The sequence below is a fragment of the Neolamprologus brichardi genome, chromosome 23 (genome assembly GCF_056152115.1).
Source record: "Neolamprologus brichardi isolate AB-2024 chromosome 23, ASM5615211v1, whole genome shotgun sequence".
NCBI classification, from domain to species: domain Eukaryota; kingdom Metazoa; phylum Chordata; class Actinopteri; order Cichliformes; family Cichlidae; genus Neolamprologus; species Neolamprologus brichardi.
The window spans coordinates 2,033,224-2,056,699 of NC_142125.1; the positions used below are offsets into that span (position 1 = coordinate 2,033,224).

At 39.4% G+C, this 23,476-nt stretch overlaps 1 protein-coding gene across 2 annotated transcripts; it reads left to right on the forward strand.

The window, feature by feature from the left end:
• The first annotated feature begins 1,058 nt into the window (after positions 1 to 1,058).
• mutyh (mutY DNA glycosylase) lies at positions 1,059 to 22,139 on the forward strand. 2 transcript variants are annotated; one of them, XM_087836352.1, is made up of 16 exons: positions 1,059 to 1,288; positions 14,962 to 15,053; positions 15,403 to 15,533; positions 15,722 to 15,761; positions 15,838 to 15,911; positions 15,998 to 16,039; positions 16,128 to 16,199; positions 16,294 to 16,407; positions 16,499 to 16,596; positions 16,672 to 16,816; positions 18,046 to 18,133; positions 18,209 to 18,391; positions 18,629 to 18,774; positions 18,854 to 19,003; positions 21,582 to 21,632; positions 21,713 to 22,139. In XM_087836352.1, exons 2-16 carry the CDS (start codon positions 14,975 to 14,977, stop codon positions 21,854 to 21,856), a joined length of 1,557 nt encoding a protein of 518 aa, XP_087692478.1. In that variant the 5' UTR covers positions 1,059 to 1,288; positions 14,962 to 14,974; the 3' UTR covers positions 21,857 to 22,139. The 2 variants fall into 2 exon arrangements, with proteins under 2 accessions (XP_087692478.1, XP_087692477.1); XM_087836351.1 differs by lacking the exon at positions 1,059 to 1,288 and having other exon boundaries at positions 14,872 to 15,053.
• The last annotated feature ends 1,337 nt before the right edge of the window (positions 22,140 to 23,476 follow it).

Here is a 23,476-nt window from a genome sequence, read left to right on the forward strand (position 1 = left end):
TCACTTCAAATTCAAATATTAGAAGTGACTAATTATATCTCGATTTTGTTTTGAGCTGTATTCAGCTCAGTGGCTTCCCCGTGGGTTCAGTGTTTATTTTGACACAAGGCAGAGCTGGAGATTTATTGCACATCTGGTTTTTGACAAGTTACCCCTAAACTAATTATTCTGAAATTTAAAAATATATCATTAGGTGCAGTCCTTATGTATAAAACTAAAACTATCTTATACCCCCTTACATTGCATATACCAAATATCCTTGCGCAAGATATCAACTCCAAGTTGTATCGATCTGAATACAAAACACAATGTGTGTGCATGGTAGTTAGAAAGCACTTAAAAAGCATAGAAGATAGTGCTTGTGTGAATGGGTGAATGTGGCGTGTTGTATAGAGCGCTTCGAGTACTCCGGTAGAGTACAATCAACACTGATTACATGTTTAAAGCTTCTATTTTAGCATGTTATGCTTGTTCAGCAGCAAAATATATGAGGCCTCTCCCACCCTTCCCGAGATACTGATATACTGATATACTCCATGTAGGTCATAATTAGAATATAAAGAAAATAATATTACAGATTTTGCCTATTTTTTCTGCTCCCCTGCTGATTTTCCTGCGTGCAGACATTTTATTGATGTGATGTTTGGGCCTGTTTATGGAAAAAGCTGCATGGAGCCTTTTCACAATATCTATATGTCAGGTATACAGTAAGCCACCTGCAGCCTGAAAAAACGGAACCAAAGCCAGAACTGCGACAATGATGTCTGAATAACAAAAAGTGAGCAAAGACACAAAATAATTAAATAGATAAATATAGAAACTTACGTTAAATGAGATTAAAACCGTAGCACACCTTCCTCCTGCTGTTCAGTGCGAGGCATCGCATTTTTTAAACGACTCGAGCTGAAAATCCCCCGAAAAACAGCAAAAAAAAAAAAGAGAAAAGAAAACAAAGAAAAAATAAATGTCGCCTCCACGCGTGATTTCAAGCATGTGATGCATTTACTGGCAGTTCCCGCTCGTTTTCAAAAGTAATTCGAGTTTGTATTTCCGTTTTTTAACCGGTTACAGGATGAAAGAGGGGGCGAGACACGGGGATGATTTTCGTTAGAAACATCGCGCAGTCACCGTGGGGTGAGGCTCCTCTCAGGTTAAAAAAGCCTCTCGGATGAATCCAGAGCTCGTGAACATCAACGACAGAGGTTCTTTCCAAAGAGGAGGAGGCGGCCTGATTGGACGGTTGCTCGTCGGCTCATAGGCGGGACGGTTAACGGAACTTCATAACACGGTAATAATGGTGGTGCCTTCATTCATTGTCCGTGTGAATGTTTTGAAGCGTCGACGCGCTGCGCAGACGATGCGCGCCTTTTATTATAACATTACAGATGCGGAGCAAGAGCTCTATTTCTTTTTTGTCACGTCACGGCCTGCGTGCTTTTGGTTTCTTTTTCTTTGCCGCCCTCTCGTGTAACAAGATGTGCATCTACCCTCCGGTCACCTCATTTGGTGGGACAGTTATTGCGGACTTTTCACGCAGAGAATTCACGCACAGTGGATATTTTCTTTTTTCGGACTAATCTCTGTAAATTCCAGAGATGGGTGTTTCTGAGGGGAATCCCAGGATCAGCAGCTTTTGAAATAGGGGAGACCGGGGATAGTTGTAACGTGGGTCAGTTGTAACACTTCCAATTTCTCCAATCAGGGCTAAGTTTCAAATGATGTGACTCATCCTGTACATGTCCAATTCAGTTCTGCTATCACATGTGAAAAATCAGCATATTTTGTCAAACACAGACAATTTAACACGAAAAAAAGTCATTTGTATGCCAAAAAGTAAGTTTTTCTACTTTATTTCAATTTCTAATAGCATTATCTGCTTTGCAGTTAAACTCATCAAACTTAAATTATGTTATTTGTATGTCTATGGGGATATATTCTGTGTAGGTCTTTAGTGCTAATGTTTTAGCCGTTGGCTGTAATGTTAGCTAGTTCATAGCTACAGGAGTCTGGGTCAGTTGTAACAATAATGCAGATGTTACTACTTACCACACTATTACTTTAACTTATATTAAACAAGTTGGGGCAACGACATCAGCAGAGAGAGGTTCACTGGTCGCTTTTGTATATGCGGTTAATGCCATTGGCAACACAATTCCTCCACTGTTTGTGTTCCCACACATACATTATGCAGACCACTGTGTCAGAGATGGACCAGTAGGAAGTATTGGTAGTGGAAATAAATCAGGATGGGTGCAAGAAACAGATTTCCTCATCTTTCTGAAGCACTTTGCAAACCACACCAAGGTCAGCCATGAAAAAAAGTAATGGAATTGCGATGCTGGTGAACAACTACATTTTTTCAGCTTCATTGTTATGTTCAAAAGTTGGTGCAAGAGTTGTAGGTTATAATGCCCACTGAGCCAATGAGGCCAAACTCAAGGAAGACCAACCAAAATTAATGAAATATTCAGTTGCAGAAAATTCCATAATTTGTCTTTTTGGGGGGGTTGGAATATGTTCAAAAGCTAGATTTCTGCATTCTGTCACACACACACACACACACACACACACACACACACACACACACATAGCTACATAAATGGCTCTAAGTGCATTCATGTGTTGAATAAACAAAGATTACATGTTAATGTTTTGTTAGTACCCTTATTTCATTGTGTTACATTTCACCCCAGGATATGTTACAACTAACCCAGACTATGGGGTTAATTGTAACATTTCACTCTTTGTGTTTGAGACCATACCATGCAATGGGTCATTGTGCTGCAGAGAAAATAGCTGCACTATTTAATAGCAGAGACATGTAAATACTTTGCATTACATTTTGAATCCACTACCTTAAAAGAGCTCCAATTTACAGACAGAAATGTCAAAAATGTTACAACTATCCCCGGTCTCCCCTACTCAGACCAGCCCGTCTGGCACCAACAATCACGACGCGTTCAAAGTGACTTTAATCACATTTCTTCCTCATTCTGATGCTCAGACGTCAGCAGGTAATCATGGCCCAACCTGGCCATGTGTACATGGATAAATGCTCGGAGTGGAGCTTGCAAAGAAAAGCATCTGGACTTCTGTAAGTTGCTTGAAGACGTTTCACCTTCATCCGAGAAGCTTCTTCAGTTCTAAGGTCAAATGGTGGAGAGTCCCAGATTTAAACCTAGTGGGAGTGCCCCCCCACAGGTACTGGTACTTCCCCACATCACATCAACATCACCATCTCTCTGGCCTATTCACATCTGGGATTTCTCCCATACCTCTCCACAAAATCCAACAAATCTGTGCTGTACTCCTGCTCCTGCTCATCTCTGATGTATTTCCAAGTCTGAGGCATCCAAGGCGAACGGGAATGGAGACATCACCAAATGGCCGAATCGCACTTAAGAAATCAAAAAAGCCTAGCAGCTGTTACTGTCTAGATGGAAGTATAGCCTCTCTGCAGCATGTAGATGAATGCATCAGCCACTCCCAGATTTGGTTTGTCATGCAAACTGACAATTGTGGCGAGATGTGCTGTGAAGTTCTGACTATGCAAATCTGATGGGAAACTGTAGCCAGGCACACCTACAGTAACTGGAAGTTACAGTTAAGGCAAAGAGTCTTGTTCATAACTGCTCAGGCTATGTTTAGTCCCAGTGACTGCCAAGACAGTTTCCAGCTGTTTGCAAACAAGGAATGTGAGACATTTGAAAACCTACACAGACTTTAGTCAGATTCAAAGACAGAGCCTACACGGTTCACTGAATGCCAGCTTTAATGTGTTCAGTGATGATGATTGTGCTCTTCATGCTTTTTAATCATTTCTCAAAGTTGGAAAAGAAACATCTGGTATAGACTTGGATTCAAAGAATGAACAATATCAGACATTAGTCCTTCTCTCACCCCAACCAATCACAGCAGATGGCCCCGCCCCTCCCTGAGCCTGGTTCTGCTGGAGGTTTCTTCCTGTTAAAAGGGAGTTTTTCCTTCCCACTGTCGCCAAAGTGCTTGCTCATAGGGGGTCATATGATTGTTGGGTTTTTCTCTGTATCTATGAAGCGCCTTGAGGCGACTTTTGTTGCGATTTGGTGCTATATAAATAAAACTGAATTGAATTGAAATGAATTAGAGCCGCACACAAAAACAACATGCTAGATGACTTTATCTTGCAGTCAGCAAAACTGCAAAGCAGATGGTGGTTATATTTTTCTTTTCTGGTCTCTTTGATTCTGTCACTCTTCTTCTTTTTTTGTGGGTGTTTCCAGTTTCCACTTTTAGATATCAACCAATAGGAAGCTTTTAAACATGGTGTGTTTAAATTGTAAATTGAATAGTTTGTGTAAAGTGTTTTTAAGAAAAATATGTCGCTGAAGAGTCTGTGTGGCTTCTTTTTTTGAGTTTAGTCAATGTTGGTTTCCTGAGTGAAGAATATGAATTGTATATGTCGGTGTTGTGCCAAAAAGTGATTTCCAATGTTTCCGTGTGTTTTTTATGTGTAATATCGTAACGTATGCTGGTAAATAGACTTTGGTGAACAGGTATTACAACAGGTTATTTATAAAATTTAAAAAAATTACCTGTTTCTCAAGTATCTTTGTAACTGTGTTATTGTACTTACATTATAATCAATCAGCTCCCTATTGTCCACTTAAAATATGTTTACATAACTATTTTTGCATTTGTTGCAATTTCAGCTGTCCTCTTGGCCAGATTTAAAGTCAACAATAACTTTTTTATTGTTGACTTTTATGTGCACCACTGAGAACCTTCACAGACATAAATAAAGGATACATAAAGTCACTGCCAAAAACTGATTGCGGCTTCTACCTTGTTACAGGAATGTTGTTTGTTGCTCAAGATGACTTTATGTCATTCATGAGGGATACATTTGACACATGTTTCACATATTATAGACCAGCAAGTTATTTATAGTAGTTTAAATACAAGCAATCAGTTTTTGGCACAACACCGGCAAGGCCACTTTACCCTGCGCTTTTATTTTTAAGAGTACCTTAGCACTTCCTCTTTTATTGTGCCCGACTTCCTGTTCTGTTCTCAGTGAAAGGACACAAACACGTTGCTTCAGAGTGAGTGAACAACCTTTATTTTTGGAAATATTCATGTAAAACCATGTACTTTATTTACCTGTCACATGCAATAACTTGGGAACGTTTATACAATGTGCTTGAATTGCTTTTTGTTTTGTACATGCATGTCATTTGTTTGTGGTGTGGAAAGACTGGCAAAGAGATGAGGAGGCTGCTAGCAGGTTCAGCATGATTAGCACCCTTGGAAGCAGAAGTTTGTGTAATGATTGCAAACGATTGTTTATTTTATTTAAGAGACAGGTTGTCTTTATTTTAATTTGTTAAATGCTGTGACATAAATTGTTTAAAGGTGCTGATTTATGTTAATGTCATGATTTGAGTTCAACAAATAATTTTCTATGATGTAAAATGTGAATTTCTTCATTTCTACTAAAATGTTCTAATGACATTTGTTTGTGCATCCTTATAGTTTTCACGGTGCCATATTGTCGGTGGTTTAAAAGAGGAGAGAATAAAGTTGCATCAGTCGAAGCTCTCTGCATCATGAGTGGTAATTCCAAGTGGGCAGCTACATGAATGACTGTTTAGCACTGATAGAAGTACATGCTGCATTGCAGATGCAGCATGTACTTCTATCTCTGGAAATTCCTCATCTCAACAATGAATATGCACTATGAACTTTATCACAGTTATAATGAATACAAACTGTGAAGAACTAATCCGATCACATTTTCTGTAGTGCCTAAAATAACATTTGGATGTTAGGTTGCTTAATAGTCATCCAGGAAATAACATTAACATAGAAACTACTGAGCTACAGGGTATTGCTTCTGCTATGGTTTTCTAGTCTGCTTTTTAATGGAGGAATGATATAAAAGAGTCAACTGCTAGAAAGCCTTCAGCCAAGAATCGAGTTGAACACAGTTTCTGAATACAAGAAGTTTTTGTGTCATTCCCTTTCCTTCAACGGTTAGTTGTTACTCAATGATGCAATCAGCTAATCTAAACCCTCCAACGGGAGGAATGCTGTGCATACTCATGCACACAAGGGTAAATGTGTGCATGTTCACAAGCATGCGTGTATATGTGAACATGCACACACGCATGCATGTGCATGAGTGAACGTTGATGCACATTTTCTATTGTCAGCTCTTGGGCCATGACGATATTGCCAGTCCTTCGTGAGGGCACGCATTGTCATGAGTGGAGACTGGCTGGCAGTGTGACAGCGGCCAACACACTAAGTGGCGGGCATTGGTATGGGTGGGCCGGTGTTGCTCCATAAACAGACTCTCCTGGTTCTGACTGCCTTGGACGGTGAAATCCAAATATTGTAAGCAAAACAGCAACAGCAGATGTTGCCAAATTTAGGGGTTTTTTTGGTCTCCTTTAGTCATTGGAAAAATTATCTTGCTAATATCCTGCAAATTAATATCTTTCTGCATCATCCATATCTCACATCAACTTCAACTGTTGCTTTACAGGGTGCCTCTTATTGAAAACCCTAACAATCCGATGACCTTCTATGAGACAACGGGAAGGAAAAAATATCTTTTAAAAGGAAGAAACCTCCCGCGTAACCAGGCTCAAGCAGGGGTAGTCATCTGCTACGAGGGGTGGGGGGTGATTGGTGGAAGACATTGTGCTGCCTTGAAACTACGCTTGGATCTCGTGATGGCATGTACAGATGTGTCATCCTAGAGATGTTTGACTACCTGTGCAATGCCGATGAGCGTAAAGTAACGTCTCACTCCAGCCAGAGCGACGAGGACACTAACCAAAAGCAGAACTAGTAAAAAGAAAAAAAACTATCAGGAGGGATAAGTACATTATAAAAGCAACCTAAATACACCCTGTGATTCTGATTCAGTAGCTTGTAGAACCACCTTTAGCAGCTTTACCTTGAAAGGACGAGTTTGTTTAAATTTATCAGTCTGTCACATTGTTGGGCAATAAATTTTGCCACTCTTCTGTATAACTGTACTTCTACATGAGCCAACACATGCAGCACAAACAAAAGTGACAGCAAAGACTTGTGGTCTGTCACATTGTGTGTTTACTCATATAGCAATATTTAAATAGGCATTTTATTACATTCTATGTGAGCAGTAGGGTCCCCACATTTAGGTGTTTTTGCATTGTTTTCACTTTTTATACCAAAAGATATCACATAATTCTTGATGTCGGTATGTAAAATAATTAGTGTCCTGTAAAAAGTAAATAAATGCAAAGGTTGAGGAGTTTGTATTCTGTCTTAACACAGCAAATAAAAACCGCTCAATAGAAATATGTTCTTTTTATTAGGTAAATGTAGAGTAGGAGGAACTCATGTACCACAACAGACTGCTGGGATTGTATAAAAATGTAAAAGGTTAGAGTCAGGAAGCGCAGGAGGAAGAAGCACACCACAGAGTTACTCAGCAGAGTTTATAGAAACTTGTGTTAGAGTGTGGATATACTTTGTCTACAGCCATATGAACTTAAGTGGCATCCTATTCTTTTTCCATAGGGTTAAATATGACATCCACTCACCCTTTGCAGCCATAACAGCTTCAGCTCTTCTGAGAAGGCTTTAATAAAGGTTTAGGAGTGTGTTTTTTCACCAGTCTTCCAGAAGCACATTTGTGAGGTCAGACACTGACGTTGAATGAGAGGGCGCGGCTCGCAGTCTTTACTCTAATAATTAGAGTAAAGACTGCTGTCTAATTGACAGCAAACGGCTACTATGGCTGATAGTAGCTGTTTGCATACGATGCATACTCTCTCTCTCTTCATATGCGTGTGTGTGTACAACAGTTTTATGTTAATGTACAATCCTTAATATGTTTTGTGTGTGTGTGGGAGGAGGCGCCAGAGGGAGTGTTCGCCCAGGGCGCCAAACAGGCTAGGACCGCCACTGTCTGGAAGGGTGGTGTCTCAGGGGTCTGTGGTTGTTGTGGTTCCCCTGTAGTTTGCGACAGCTTTAATTCCCTGTGCGTGTTGTTGTTGAGGTAGTAGCCTTCAAATTGTTGTGAGTGGGCCCGCTTTGCTGCTCTGATGGACTTCTGCAGTTCGTAGCGGGCTCTCTTATACTCTGCCTGATCTCCTGCCTTGATTCGGTTTAAATTTCGATAGAACACTAAGTCACAGTTGGGTAATGATGTGCAAAACTCTGTATTTGTTGTCTGAACACAGCAGCATTTTTCCTGAGTGCAAAAACAAGAAACAACAGTTGTGCCCCTTTGAGCAATATGGCTCATTTGAAGTGCTGCTAACAGCTGCAGGAAGACGTGTCTGTAACAAAGTAAAAAAAAAAGGAAAAGATTTCTGAGCATTGCATGAAACACGAAACATTTCACTCCAAAACTCCTACTTCCAGCATACATCACTCCCTCCATCAATGCAACAACTGATGCAAAAGTAATAACCTATAATTAATTCATCTGCTGTATCTGCTGTTTCTCTCAGGTAGTTGTTTACATTATATAATTTGTTGTGTTCAGTATACGTCACTACAATGTGATTTCGGAAATCTATAAATATAGGGACAACAGGCTCTTCTGCAGCAGGCTGTTGTCATCAATTACCAATGTTTAGGGTGCTCTATAGTATTCAATGAGAGGACCCTGCAAGTTAATTCATGACGCGAGAGGGGTACCCGGCGTGTTATAAGTGAAGCAGAGGGACCCTGACCAAGAGTCCATATTTGAAGAGTTAGGAGTGATAGGGATGTAAAAGACTCAGATAAATATATATATATATATATACATACAGTGTTGGGGAGTAACGGAATACATGTACCGCCGTTACGTATTTAAAATACAAAATATGAGTAACTGTATTCCGTTACAGTTACCGTTTAAAAAGGTGGTATTTAGAATACAGTTACTTTGTTGAAATAAATGGATTACACTGCGGTACTTCCCTGTTTCATATTGTGGCGGGTCAGGCCTGTTTGGGTTTTGTTTGACAGCTACGTTCTGTTGTTCCAGGCGGCAGCGTTGCGGTTGCCATGGTTACAGGGCGACGCTCTCGCTCTGCGTGTTTCCTGGGTGAGAGAGCGCCTGTTGTTGTTGTTGTTGTGCTAAGCTAACAGGTAGAATGCAGAATGTAGCATCATGGGCAGTGTAGTCCGTGCTGCAGGGAGAATGGACTGCCATACCCGTTATGTGTCTGTGAGCGAGGGAGGGAGAAAAAGGAAAAGTACGAGCTGTCATCGAGCAGAAACGGGAGCTGGAAGCATGTAAATATAATAATAACCACTGCAGCCAAGAAGACGAGCCCAGCTGTAAGTAAGCTATTAAGACTCGACTGTACACTTTGTTCGTGTTTCCCTCCAAAAACAATAAGCTCTGTTGGAGCAGCCTTTCAACGCCTCTCTCTGTCTCTCGCTAGCAAAGTGACCCAGACAACAAAGTAAAGCTAGTTTTCAGCTACGAGCCCGACACGAAACCGTATCAGTCAGAGGTCCCTTTACTACGGAATCACACAGCAATAGTACATTCACGTAGTTGTAAAATGCATGATAATATGTTAAGTAATCCAAAGTATTCAGAATACGTTACTCTCATTGAGTAACATAACGGAATACGTTACAGAATACATTTTAGGGCATGTATTCTGTAATCTGTAATGGAATACATTTTAAAAGTAACCTTCCCAACACTATATATATAGTGGGGATAGAAGATGCATGTAAAAAGAAAAATAATCTATATAAGAGATTCATAAAACAGAGGACAAAAGATGCTGAAATAAAGTACAAGTTATATAAAAATAGATTAGTAAATATTATAAGAACAAGTAAGAAAGAATATTACCACAAATTATTGGAGCAAAGTAGAAGTAACACACAAGAAACATGGAGGATATTAAATAGTATAATCAAAAAGGGCTCAAAAAATAAGAATTATCCAGATTATTTTAAAAAAGATAAAGATATTGTGCTTGATAAAACTAAAGACATTGCAAATGAATTTAATGATTTCTTTGTAAATGTTGGCTTTAATTTAGCAAAAGAAATTCCAGAGTCAAGAAATAATAACGACCTAAATAAACATATTACTCAGAATGTGTCCTCCATGTTTATTGGTGCTGTAACTCATAGAGAAATAATTAACATTGTGAAGACATTTAAAAATAAAAAGTCCACTGACTGTTTTGGTATTGACATGATATTAGTTAAAAGTATTATAGAATATATAGTGCAACCTTTCGCATACATTTGTAATCTGTCCTTTCAAACTGGTGTATTTCCCTCACAAATGAAAATAGCAAAAGTTATTCCAATCCATAAAAACGGAGAGAGAAGTCAGTTTACCAATTATAGGCCAATATCACTGCTCCCACAGTTCTCAAAAATTTTAGAAAAGTTATTTGTTAATAGACTTGATAAATATATTGAGAAGCATAATCTCCTAAGTGATAACCAATATGGCTTTAGAGTGAAAAGGTCCACTTCGATGGCAGTGATGGAACTTGTAGAAGGGATATCTAATGCTATAGATAATAAGGAATATACTGTTGGTGTTTTTATAGACTTAAAAAAGGCGTTTGATATGATTGATCATTCTATATTAATGAATAAACTAGAGAGATATGGCATAAGAGGGTTAGCATACAAGTGGATGAAAAGTTACCTGGATGACAGATATCAATATGTCGAATTCAATAATGTAAAATCTAAGCAGTTGAAGGTAACTTGTGGTGTTCCTCAGGGCTCTGTGCTGGGCCCTAAATTATTTATATTATACATAAATGACATATGTAGCATTTCCAAACTGTTAAAATGTGTATTGTTTGCTGATGATACCACTCTGTATTGCTCAGGTAAAAACCTAGAACAGCTTCTGACTACAGCGGAAAAGGAGTTAAATATATTAAAAAACTGGTTTGATGTAAATAAGTTATCATTAAATATAAAGAAAACAAAATTGATTATTTTTGTCACTAGACAAATGAAAAATGTATCTAAAATCAGGGTTAATGGAATTGAAATTGAAAGAGTGTACGAAAATAAATTTCTTGGAGTGATAATTGATGATAAGCTGAGTTGGAAGTCTCATATAAACCATGTGAAAACAAAAATGTCAAAAACCATTGCTATTCTCTATAAAACAAAGCATGTCCTGAACAAAAAATCATTATACACACTCTATTGTACTCTGTTGCTTCCATATATGACTTACTGTCTGGAGATATGGGGTAATGCATATAAAACGAACACTCTTCCTATTTTCAAGTTGCAAAAAAGAGCTATAAGAATTATAAACCAATCAAACTATATAGAACCAACTAACATTTTGTTTATTAATCTGAATACCCTGAAATTTTATGATTTAGTTGAATATAAAATGGCACAGATAATGTATAAAGCACAAAATAACTTGCTTTGCCCCAGTACTCAGAAGCTGTTCAAAGTCAGAGAGAGTCAATATGACTTAAGGGGAACAGATTTCTTTAAAAAAAAACAAGATAAGGACAAATATAAAGCAGAGATGTGTTTCTGTTAGAGGAGTTAACCTGTGGAATAGTTATGACAGTGATTTAAAAAGGTGTAGTTCATTTTCCTTGTTTAAAAATATGTTTAAAATAGAGTATTAGAAAAATATATATATCAAGAATGAAAAGAGCAAAAAAAACAAAAACAAAAAACAGAAAACCTCTTGATTCTTTTGCTTTGATGTAGTTACTTACTAAGGTGGTGGTGTTTTTTCTTGTTTGTTTGTTTGTTTGTTTTGTTTTTGCTTTGTTTGCCTTCTCTCACCCCAACCGGTCGCAGCAGATGGCCCCGCCCCTCCCTGAGCCGGGTTCTGCCGGAGGTTTCTTCCTGTTAAAAGGGAGTTTTTCCTTCCCACTGTCGCCAAAGTGCTTGCTCATAGGGGGTCATATGATTGTTGGGCTTTTCTCTCTGTATCTATGAAGCGCCTTGAGGCGACATTTGTTGTGATTTGGCGCTATATAAATGAAATTGAATTGAATTGAATTTTATTCTTTGCTTCGAGCCCTGTGTACAGGAGCTGCATGCTAAAAGATCTTTTGTTAAAAGGGTTGGCGTAATAAGCAAATGCTTCAGCCAATACCTTTTGATTAGCCTTGTCTCATGCTTTCTTGCTTTGTGGTAAATCTTTGTTCTGTCTTCACTGAGATATTTGAATGCTAATCAAGCAATAAACATAAACATATATATATATATATATTATTGTCGCAGACAGTGAAGGCGCTGCAGGGAAAACAAGTCCTTTTTTTGTCTCACCGCTTTTGCATGCCCAGCGGTGGGCCTGAGTGAAGACGGCACTGAAGATTTGCCTTTTTCTATAGTGTTTTGCCCATTTGGGGTCATGTGTGAGTTGCCGTTCCTTTTTAACCTGTGTGCTATGTCGATTTGTTCTTAAACGGTTCCCCGCAGCGCTTGTCCTGTCTCACGGGCAATCATACTTATCGTTTTTTAATAAGGTAAAGTTTTTAATTATTTTTAGGTGCCGCTGTTACATTGTTACTTTTATTTTGTATTAAAAATTAAACTTTTTTTTTTTTTTTTAAACTGACTGTGGGCCTACGGCTCTGTCCTATTTCAAATAGGTACCTACCACGGGTCACAAGTTATACACAGGTAGAGAAAAATTTGTGAGGGAGACATCATACACATACATAAAATATCAGAAGAATGTCACTTTTGGGGACAGAGAAGGTTTTTGGATTAAAACATGTTTTAGAGCATGCTGAACATTATTAGAGGTAACATTATCAGCTATTTATTAATAAGTGACTTTTATGTATATATATGTACCTGTATATATTGAGCTATTCTTAGTTAGTGTATTGTCTGTCCCTGTTAATGTTTGTTTATAATGGAGCACTATAAAATAATTTCCCCTATGGATCAATAAAGTATTCTGATTCTGATTCTGAAATCTAATTGGGGACGGTGTTTTGGTCCCCAAAGGGAGAGGAGTACTCAATTGACTGGTGTGTGAGCTGATAGAAGTCTCCAATTTTCACACAAGTAAACTTTCTCTCTCACACACACACCAATTAAACACGTCACCAATTTCTAAGCATATTTTTAAAGTTTCTATCAACATGGAATCCTCAACAGATTCTTTGTGTCCCTTCTGTGAACTTTAGTTCTTTCCGTAGATCTTCAAGTAGATTCAGGTCAGGTGACTGCTGGGCCATTCTAGCAGTTTTATTTTCCTTCTCTGAAACCAAGTGTGAGTTTCTTTGGCTGTGTTTGTGGTTACTGTCTTGCTGAAACGTCCGCCCTCATTTCATCTTTATCATCCTTGTAGATGGCAGCAGATTTTTATCAAGAATGTCTCGGTACATTTTTCCATTCATTCTTCCTTCAATAATATGAAGCGTGCCAGTAACGTATGCTGGAAAAAGCCACACACCATGATGTGAACTGTTGTTAAGGTGTTTTTGGAGACATATTTGACCTCCAAACATGGTGTGTATTACAGCATCCAAAGAGTTCAGTTTTAATCTCATCTGACCAGATTATATCCTTCCAGTATTTCACAGGGTTGTCTAAATGTTTTTCAGCAAACCTTAGACATGCTTAAGCAATGGAGTCGTATGTGGTGAGTGTGCATACAGGCCATGGTGGTTGACAGCAGTACTTATGCTTATTCCAAGTGTTTCTGTAGCACTTCATGAGTGGTCCCTGGCTCTCGGCAACTCTTTTGATAATTACTTGCTGTGTGTGTTTGCTGTTTGGGTGTGTTTGAGTCAAAGGGGGCAAAACACTGTTCATTTGTTGTTTGTTATTTATTATTGCAACATCCTAGGATATGTGCTGTTTTTCAGTCTGCTCATTTTAGCTTTAATTGTCCTGTACCATCTACCTGAGGGTAATGGCTCAACCAGGTGATGATCTTCTGTGTCGTGTTGATGACCTTCTGGAGCAGCCCACACTGGTGTGCAATATGCCAGTACAGATTCAACACAGTGTGTGTAGAAGGACACCTGCAGCTCCTTGGGTAGGGCTGTGGTGATGCCATCTGGAAAGAATCGGATTTGCAGCTGCTTCATTTTTCAACATGAAAATGGTTCCAAACACAGCCAAAAGACACAGTAGGGTTGTCTAAATCATGGATTGGCTGCAGGTTCAGAGACTGTACTCCAATGTTATTGAAGCAATGTGGGATCATCTTGACACAGATCAGAAAGGGAGCCAGAGAAGAGCTTTGCATTTCGCTCAAGCAACCTGGAAAACTATTCCTGAAGGCTACTTAAATAAATGACAAGGAGGCTGTTAAAGACTGTTTTTGACTTATATGCTGTACTTCCATGTATGTTTGCCTATTTTTCCAATAAATCGTTGCACCTATTATCATTTTTTTTCTAGCAAAATATAAAGAAATGAAGTCTAGATGCATAAAGGAGCGTTTCCGCAGGTCCTTCCTCCCTGCAGCTGTCAGACTGTACAATCTGAACTGCTCCCAACAAACACAGATGTTTACATCAATGCTGTAACTGCAATAAGTTAGTTAATTAACCAATTCGCACTACAACCTGGTTTGCCTCTTACCTGTAATTATTTTTATTAAATTTAATAACTGTACAGTTCTCTCTGTTTATAGTAACCATTGTCCTTAATGTAAATATGTAAGAAAATTGTGTATGTTTCTGTTCAGTGTCCTGTTTGTTTGTATATTTGTCTTTTTGGCTGCTGTTACAACCAAATTTCCCCTTGTGGGACAATTAAAGGATTATTCTATTCTATTCTATTCTATTCTATCTTATTTTGACCCGCCCACCGGAGTTGACGTTAGCATACGTAACGGGTTTCCTCACAGCTAATTGGATGAGCCGGGACCGTCGCTGCTTAACGTGGCGGGAGCCAGAAATGAATGCATGAAGCAAACGTGTCTGGTGCTGCTGTGCGGACAAAAACAATCGGTTGCTTTATATTATTTCTGATTATGAGCAGGTTACGGTCAGCGATGCAGAAAGGCAAGCGAGCCGCAGTGGAGGTGGCAGAAAGCGCATTACCGAAGCGGAAGAAGACGGCAGTGAAACAAGGTAGCAACCAACCACGCTGCTGTTACTTAATATCTCGTCGTAGAGAGATCTACATTTCAGCTTTCATTGCATACTTGAAAGTAAACACATCGCTTTCCGTGATGCTAAAAATGATGCTAAACTGTTTAAGCAGCTTCAGAGTTTACAGCAGTAGATGCGAGCTGCAGGCTCGTGTTTGGTAAAGTTTGATACTGCTGCAAGAAATGGCATGAATGTCTGATGGGGCTTGTTTCAATCTAATAATCATAATTATTATATTATACAATAGAAACGTTTAATAACGGAACAATAGACAGATATGATTTCAGTTTCTTTAGCCTGAGTGAGAATTGTGTTTTTGGTCTTCCAGAGGAAACCACAGATGCTTCCTCACCATCTCCGTACCACACTTTCCCTGATCCTGCTGATGTCGTCCGCTTTCGCTCTCAACTCCTTAACTGGTACAACAAGGAGAAGAGGGAGCTGCCATGGAGGACTCTGGTAAAAAGAAACTATATTAAACTACTTCGTTGTCATCATTAATATACATTAATGTAACATGTGATATAGAAATAAGTTTGGTTCAAAGTTAACGGTTCAGCCATGTCAGTGTTCTGGTGGTTTCTGTCGTATTTTTAGTCTTTTTCTCAGAGGAAATTTGTAGCTTTGTCTTTCTTTACTTTCTACAGGCTACGACAGAGTCAGACATCAACATCAGGACATATGGAGGTGAGAAGAGTTGGGTGGATTCTTGACAAACGTACACATCTTTAACTGCTGCTTAAAGCGATGTGCTTTTTTCCAGTATGGGTTTCAGAAATAATGCTGCAGCAGACTCAGGTTGCCACAGTAAAAGACTATTACAACAAGTGGATGAAGGTGTGCATCGTGTAGCTTTCTTGTGCACTTCTTGTGACACTGATTTCATTGTGTGCAACTTAAAGCTTCTATTTATTATGCTGCAGAGGTGGCCCACAGTCCAGGATCTTGCAGCTGCCACTCTAGAGGTGATGCCTTAAAGCAGCAAATGCACATACAATGATTTTAAAATGCTGATGTTTTTAATTTGAATGTACTGATTGTGTTGGTTGGTAGGAGGTGAATCAGATGTGGGCAGGCCTGGGCTACTACTCCCGTGGAAGAAGGCTGCATGAAGGAGCACAGAAGGTGTGATCGTGTTCTTCCCTTTATCTAACACTTCTAAACAGTCAGAGAAGTCTCACACCTTCTGTGTTTGGGTGTTCATTATATGTTTCTTTAGGTGGTGTCAGAGCTAAAGGGACAGATGCCTCAGACGGTTGAGAGCCTGCTCAAACAGCTGCCTGGAGTGGGACGCTACACTGCTGCAGCTATAGGCTCTATTGCACAGGAGCTGGTGGGTCATTAGACGTGGATATCTGCAGCAGAGCAAATTCTTAGGTACTCTCTTATTAATCACTCATAGTGATGTGATCTCTCTTGTGTAGGTTACCGGAGCTGTGGACGGTAATGTCATTCGGGTGCTGTGTCGCCTGAGGGCGATTGGAGCTGACAGCACAAGTCCAGCAGTGACAGCGGCACTTTGGTGAGATTCACCTCCAAACCAAAATAATATATAAACGGAAAGCTTTTGAATGTTTTTATTTCTCTTGTGTTTAAGGGATCTGGCCAATTTGCTGGTGGATCCTGAGAGACCTGGAGACTTTAACCAGGCCATGATGGAGCTGGGAGCACGAGTCTGCACCCCTAAAGGGCCCCTGTGCAGCCAGTGCCCCGTGCAGTCTCACTGCCACTCTTATCACAAGGTTGGGATTAGGGATGCAACGATACCAATTTTTTCAAACCGATACTTGGATCTGAGTACTTGCCGATACAGAGTACAAAAACCGATACTTCTACCACACACACACACACACACACACACACACACACACACACACACACACACACACACACACACACACACACAAATGCAATGAATTGGAAGACAGGTTTTATTTTATTCTCTGCCGATAAAAAATAAAATCTTAATAAAAATGACCACAAAAAAATTTCAAGTGAAAAATAAGCACTTCTGTTAAATTATTGCAGAGTCTCCACATTGTAATTTTACAAAATATCACTGAACTATTGGCACTGTCTCGAGCTTTCAGAATAATAAATAAACACTTCTGTTTGGAATAAAATAAATACAAATTAGGTTTGAGAATAAAATAAACTTTTAAATTATTGCAGAGTGTCCATATTGTAAACAAACAAACAAAATAACGAAAGTATTTGGCGTTGACGAACAAACTCCTCATCTGCCCGTGGATCATCAGTCCACTGTGCCGTTAAACCGAGGACTGACATCGCGCACACACTGCTTGTCTTTACCTCTTCAGAAAGTTTTGGCACCATTATCTCCCTGATGTGTGGGCGGTTGGGAATTTCATATCGCAGCTGGAGTATGCTGAGAAGACGGTGCTATCCTATGTTTTCCACGACCGGCATTGGCTGGTCATCCAGAGCGATAAAATGAGTCGAGCCTCTGTTATTTTAACTGCCCGTGGATTTTCTCTTGACATTTTTCATCGCTTTTCCAAAACCTGAGTTAAAGTTGGCTGTTCCACACTGCTGACATTTTGTTTAGCCTAGCTACAGCAGCCTCCAGTTTCTCTTTTTTATCTGGAGCTGCCAGTCTCACTCGTCTAACCCTGTGCCTGTTTAGCGCGGGATGTCCCCCTAGTGGCCAATCTAAAAAACTACAACAAAAATGACAAGCCACCCTCTGATTAATGAAATAAGTTGGTATCGGTTCATGGTATCGGTTAACTTTTACGAGTATGAGTACACACACATTTTACAGTATCAGCCCAGATACCCGATACCAGTATCGGTATCGGGGCCGATACCCGATACCAGTACCGGTACGATTTCAAATTGCGACTGGTACCACTAAGGATTATGCGAACACAGAAGAAGACGATGCTAACGCAGATTAGAAAAGATTCTCTCCAGTTAATGGCACGAGGCATGTTGTGTGTCTGCACAGGTTCTTGTCAAACAAGAGCAAAACTCTAAGAAGCTTTTGGGGAAGCTGGGTACAAAGACTTCAGAGCTGCCTGACATAGAAGACTGCAGTAAGTCTCCTCCCCTTCAGACCTCTCAGATGTCTGTGTAGTCCAGAAATTAAAAGTATCTTTCTATATGTGAAGCGAACAGTGTAACATGTCCCCTGTGTCCCTCGGAGCCCTGGGATGATGAGCTGGGTGTTCAGAACTTCCCCAGAAAGCCGTCGAAGAAGCCACCCCGGGTGGAGCGAACTCTTACCTGTGTGGTGAAGAGGCCTGGAGATGACGGGGAAGAAAGGTTCCTGCTCATACAGAGGCCGAGCAAAGGTTAGCACTGATTGCAACATCAGCTCGTGCTGGTCAAGCGTTGGATGCAGAATGTGCACAATTGTATCCTGATAACGAGACTTGCTTGAATCACTGAGAAAACTGTTAGTGTTAGGAGTGATGCATTGATCTGGATGCAGGCTATAATTTTGGTGGATGTCTCAGTCATTGTGCAGCTTGATTCAAACACACATAAAAAACGGTAAAAGTCAGTAAATCTGTCTGGGTGGGCTGCAGGTTTGTTGGCAGGCTTGTGGGAGTTTCCAAGTCTTCTGCTTGAGGTTGAAAACTCTGAGAAGAAACAGAAGGGGGCGCTCTGCGAGGAAATCAGCAGAATACTGGGAACGCATTTAACTGGAAACCTGTTCCAGTATGTGGGAGAGGTAAGCTGCAGCTGTCATCTGCCTCTAATAGGAAATAAGCTGTTTGTGTAACTCTGCTGCACTGGTTGGCTGTTTGCAGGTGGTCCACATCTTCTCCCACATCCACCAGACTTATGTGGTTTACAGTGTGTGTTTAAAGGAGAGGGACACACACACACTGACTGAAAACACACAGTGGCTCACTAGATCTGCTCTACAGGGAGCTGCTGTGTCCACAGGACTGAAAAAGGTTTGTGGTTGTTTTTTTATGCACTGAGTGAATTCTGTCTGTGCAGCAATAACAGTGCACTTGATTGTCACTTAGAGAAAGCATGCTATGACAACCTGCCTTTACCTTTCCAAATATATATTGGATATAGTGAAAACAGGGCTGCAGTGGCTCGTGCTGTCAGTCAAAGTTCATTTTCACTATGCAAACAGATTCAGATCATCACCTGCTGATGATAACATTGACCACAAACCTTTTCATAAAAGGCAAAAACAAAGTAGTTAAACAGTTGCAGTGTGTAGCTTCTACTGGCAACCCACACACTGAGGTACCGCTTGGTACAAGAACAAAAACTGCGGTTCGGTCACAACTTTCTGTGACTTCATACATTACAAAACGCCAAACAAATAAGCAAGAATGCCCCCCCCCCCCCCCCCCCGAGCCAAGCAGATAAATCTGAGTAGAACAGATGGTGGGAGAAGAAGATTGTGTTGGTGTGTTTTCAATTTGCTGTGTGCTGGTACGTGATGACACGAGCCACGGTTCAGGTGGGTTCTTCCTCTCTGCTCTGACAGTCTGACACTCGGGGATTCATTCACAAACACATCCTGTGATTATCCACAAAAATGCACTCTTCATTAAAAAAAACAAACAAAAAGCTTTTATTTGCTCATCTCTAGGGCAGCACGGTGGTTAGCACTGTTGCCGCACAGCAAGAAGGTCCTGAGTTCAATTCCAACATCAGGCTTTTCAGTCTTTCTGTGTGGAGTTTGCATGTTCTCCCCGTGTTTGTGTGGGTTCTCTCCGGGTACTCCGGCTTCCTCCCACCGTCCAAAGACATGCAGCTTGTGGGGATAGGTTAATTGGATAATCCAAATTGCCACTAGGTGTGAATGTGAGCGCGAATGGTTGTCTGTCCCTGTGTGTTGGCCCTGCGACAGACTGGCGACCTGTCCAGGGTGTACCCCGCCTCTCGCCCTATGACAGCTGGGATAGGCTCCAGCGACCCTGAAAAGGATAAGCGGAAGCGAATGGATGGATGCTCATCTCTGTGAAAAGCCTCAACATGAAAGTCAGTTTGACACACGCAGCGTTCTTACTGTAATATACTCACTGAGGATGCAACGATACCAATTTTTTCAAAACGATACGATACTTGGATCTGAGTACTTGCCGATACAGAGTACAAAAACTGATACTTCTACCACACACACACACACACACACACATGCAATGAATTGGAAGACAGGTTTTATTTCATTATCAGCCAATAAAAAATAAAATCTTAATAAAAATGACCACAAAAAAATTTCAAGTGAAAAATAAGCACTTCTGTTAAATTATTGCAGAGTCTCCACATTGTAATTTAACAAAATATCACTGAACTATTGGCACTGTCTCGAGCTTTCAGAATAATAAATAAACACTTCTGTTTGGAATCAAATAAATATAAATTAGGTTTGAGAGCAAAATAAACTTTTAAATTATTGCAGAGTGTCCATATTGTAAACAAACAAACAAAATAACGAAAGTATTCGGCATTGACGAATAAACTCCTCATCTGCCCGTGGATCATCAGTCCACTGCGCCGTTAAACCAAGGACTGACGTCGCGCACACACTGCTTGTCTTTACCTCTTCAGAAACTTTTGGCACCATTATCTCCCTGATGTGTGGGCGGTTGGGAATTTCATATCGCAGCTCGAGTATGCTGAGAAGAATCCTATGTTTTCCACGACCGGCATTGGCTGGTCATCCAGAGCGATAAAATGAGTCAGAGCCTCTGTTATTTTAACTGCCCGTGGATTTTCTCTTGACATTTTTCATCGCTTTTCCAAAACCTGAGTTAAAGTTGGCTGTTCCACACTGCTGACATTTTGTTTAGCCTAGCTACAGCAGCCTCCAGTTTCTCTTTTTTATCTGGAGCTGCCAGTCTCACTCGCCTAACCCTGTGCCTGTTTAGCGCGGGATGTCCCCCTAGTGGCCAATCTAAAAAACTACAACAGAAATGACAAGCCACCCTCTGATTAATGAAATAAGTTGGTATCGGTTAACTTTTACGAGTATGAGTACACACACATTTTACAGTATCGGCCCAGATACCCGATACCAGTATCGGTATCGGTGCATCCCTAATACTTACATATCTATATTATTGCTAATATATATTGTAATATATCTATATCATGGCTAAAGCACTTCTGGATGGATGCAAATTGCATTTTGTTGCCCTGTACCTGTGCATGTGCAATGACAATAAAGTTGAATTCTATTCTATTCTACTGCAGTTTTGAGCTCCATGGTTCAGTGCAGATGTTCAAAGGGGAAGTCAGACAAGTTTAAATCAGGTTTTTTTTACTGGTGGAGTCAGATAAAAAACGTTTCCTGTTTCGTTCTGCTACTACACACAAATGTTTCGGGTCAAAGGCTGATCGAATAAAACTGAATGTAAAGCCATAAACAAAAAGTCCCCCAGTAATGTCACAGAAAATCCACATAAATGTGTAAAATGTCGTCAAGATTGTCTCACGTTTCTGTAACGTATTTAAAAAAGCATCTAATTGTGTTTGTGTGAAACATCAACATTAAATCTCCTGCAGATTGTGAAGCTTTATGATTCTGTGGACAGTCTGAAGGAAAAAAACACAAAGGTGAGCCTCGACATTTGTAGAACTGCTCAGATAATTTATTATGTGATCCTACCGTAACTGTTTGTCTCTGCTTGTCTTAGGATGGAAAAAGGGAAAAGGACTCGGGAATAATGGATAACAAGAAGCCGCAGAGCTCTAAAAAGAACAAACTGAGTGCAGCGAGCAGCAGCAGACAGCTCTCCCTCAGTTCCTTCTTCAAGACTGTGAAAGAGGAATGTTGTTAGTGTCCCTGAAAAGTTCCACGTGCATGTACCTAAATATCGCCATCACTGCTGTTTCCACTTTAAGCTATTAACATAGCAATCAGTTTTTAATTAAAATTGTATTGTCTGATTTTTATTTTGTTATTATTTTTTAACGACTGATTTCTGTCTCATTGTAAACCAACTGCAGGAGTAATTTCATGTGAGCCGACGACGTGTTTTACACTTAGTATGTTTCATAATTGTCATGTTTATTGCCACAATAAAGTTGTAACATGGGAAAGAAGTGTAAATAAAAGATAAGCTCTAGTCTTCACTTGAGCTGGTGACATGTGTGAGTTGAATCTGTAAGGCAAAATCAAGATAATGATTGAAGTATCTTTTTACAATAATGACCATTTTACATTCTGAAGGATTTATTTGTATTGAAATGACCTCGTCTAACTGTCTGTGCGGTAAGGAGGTAAAAGAGTCTTTGGCTGTGTCCCAATTCAGGGTCTGCACGCTTTTTTTTTTTTTTCCCTCCCATCATTTATTTAGACAATTGAACAACAAACATACATAGTAATGTAGAATATAGAAAGGGTATGAAAAATTCCACAGCTTGCAGTGTCTTGAACAAGTTATGTATACAAATACAAGTACGTAAACAAAAAGGTATACTTTAGGAGAAAACGTAAACAAAATAACAAAAAAAAATACAAAAAGGAAGTGATCAAGGTATAAATAAACAACATGTAAGTCAAGTGAAATTATACATTTGACACAGATCTTGTGTTTTACACGCTTTGGAGTTAGTGCTGTTCTTAAGATTCTCCAGATAATTGGAAAACAAAGCTTTAAAAGCAAATATGTTTGGACGCTGTTGAGAAAATTTTGTACAATGTATGTGAAATTTGGCAAAAATAATCAGAAGATTAATAATATATTTTTTCCCTGGATTTATTTTATCAGTATGTGAGAGGCCAAATAGAATATGTTGAAACTTCTGTTTACATGAGGGATCAATTTTGGTGTTTATAAAATTATTTAGATCAATCCAAAATACATGTGTATAAGTGCATTCCCAAAATAAATGACATATTGTTTCCTCTGCATTGCTGCAAAAAGTACAAAGAGTATCATAATTTTTTTTTAAATTTAACCAGATATGTCTTTACCGGATAACATCTATGGATCAACTTAAAAGTAACTTCTCTTATCTTATTAGTAATAATAAATTTCCTTGATAGAATCCAAGTGTTTTTCCAGTCTATATCATTGTAAATATTGTTCCAGTAAAATACAGCTGCAGGTTTGGAAACAATATCTCTTTGAATGATTTGTCTAATACATTGATTTGTGGCTTTATCACTCAATAAAGGACAGATGTTACCGATGTATATGCTACCGGGATTTAGTTCTGGAATAATACAATTTCTACCCTTAGGAGCAGACACCAATAACCTTCTCACTCCATCTGGTATCGCATCAAAAACTACAGCATATTCTCTTGGAGAGACAGGAAAATCATAAACAGACAAAAATTCCTTATAAGAAAATAATTGACCATTATCATTCAGTAATTGACTCACAAGTAAAATATTTCTATCAACCCATTTCTGAATATATGATTTGTTCTTAAATTTAATATCCTGATTG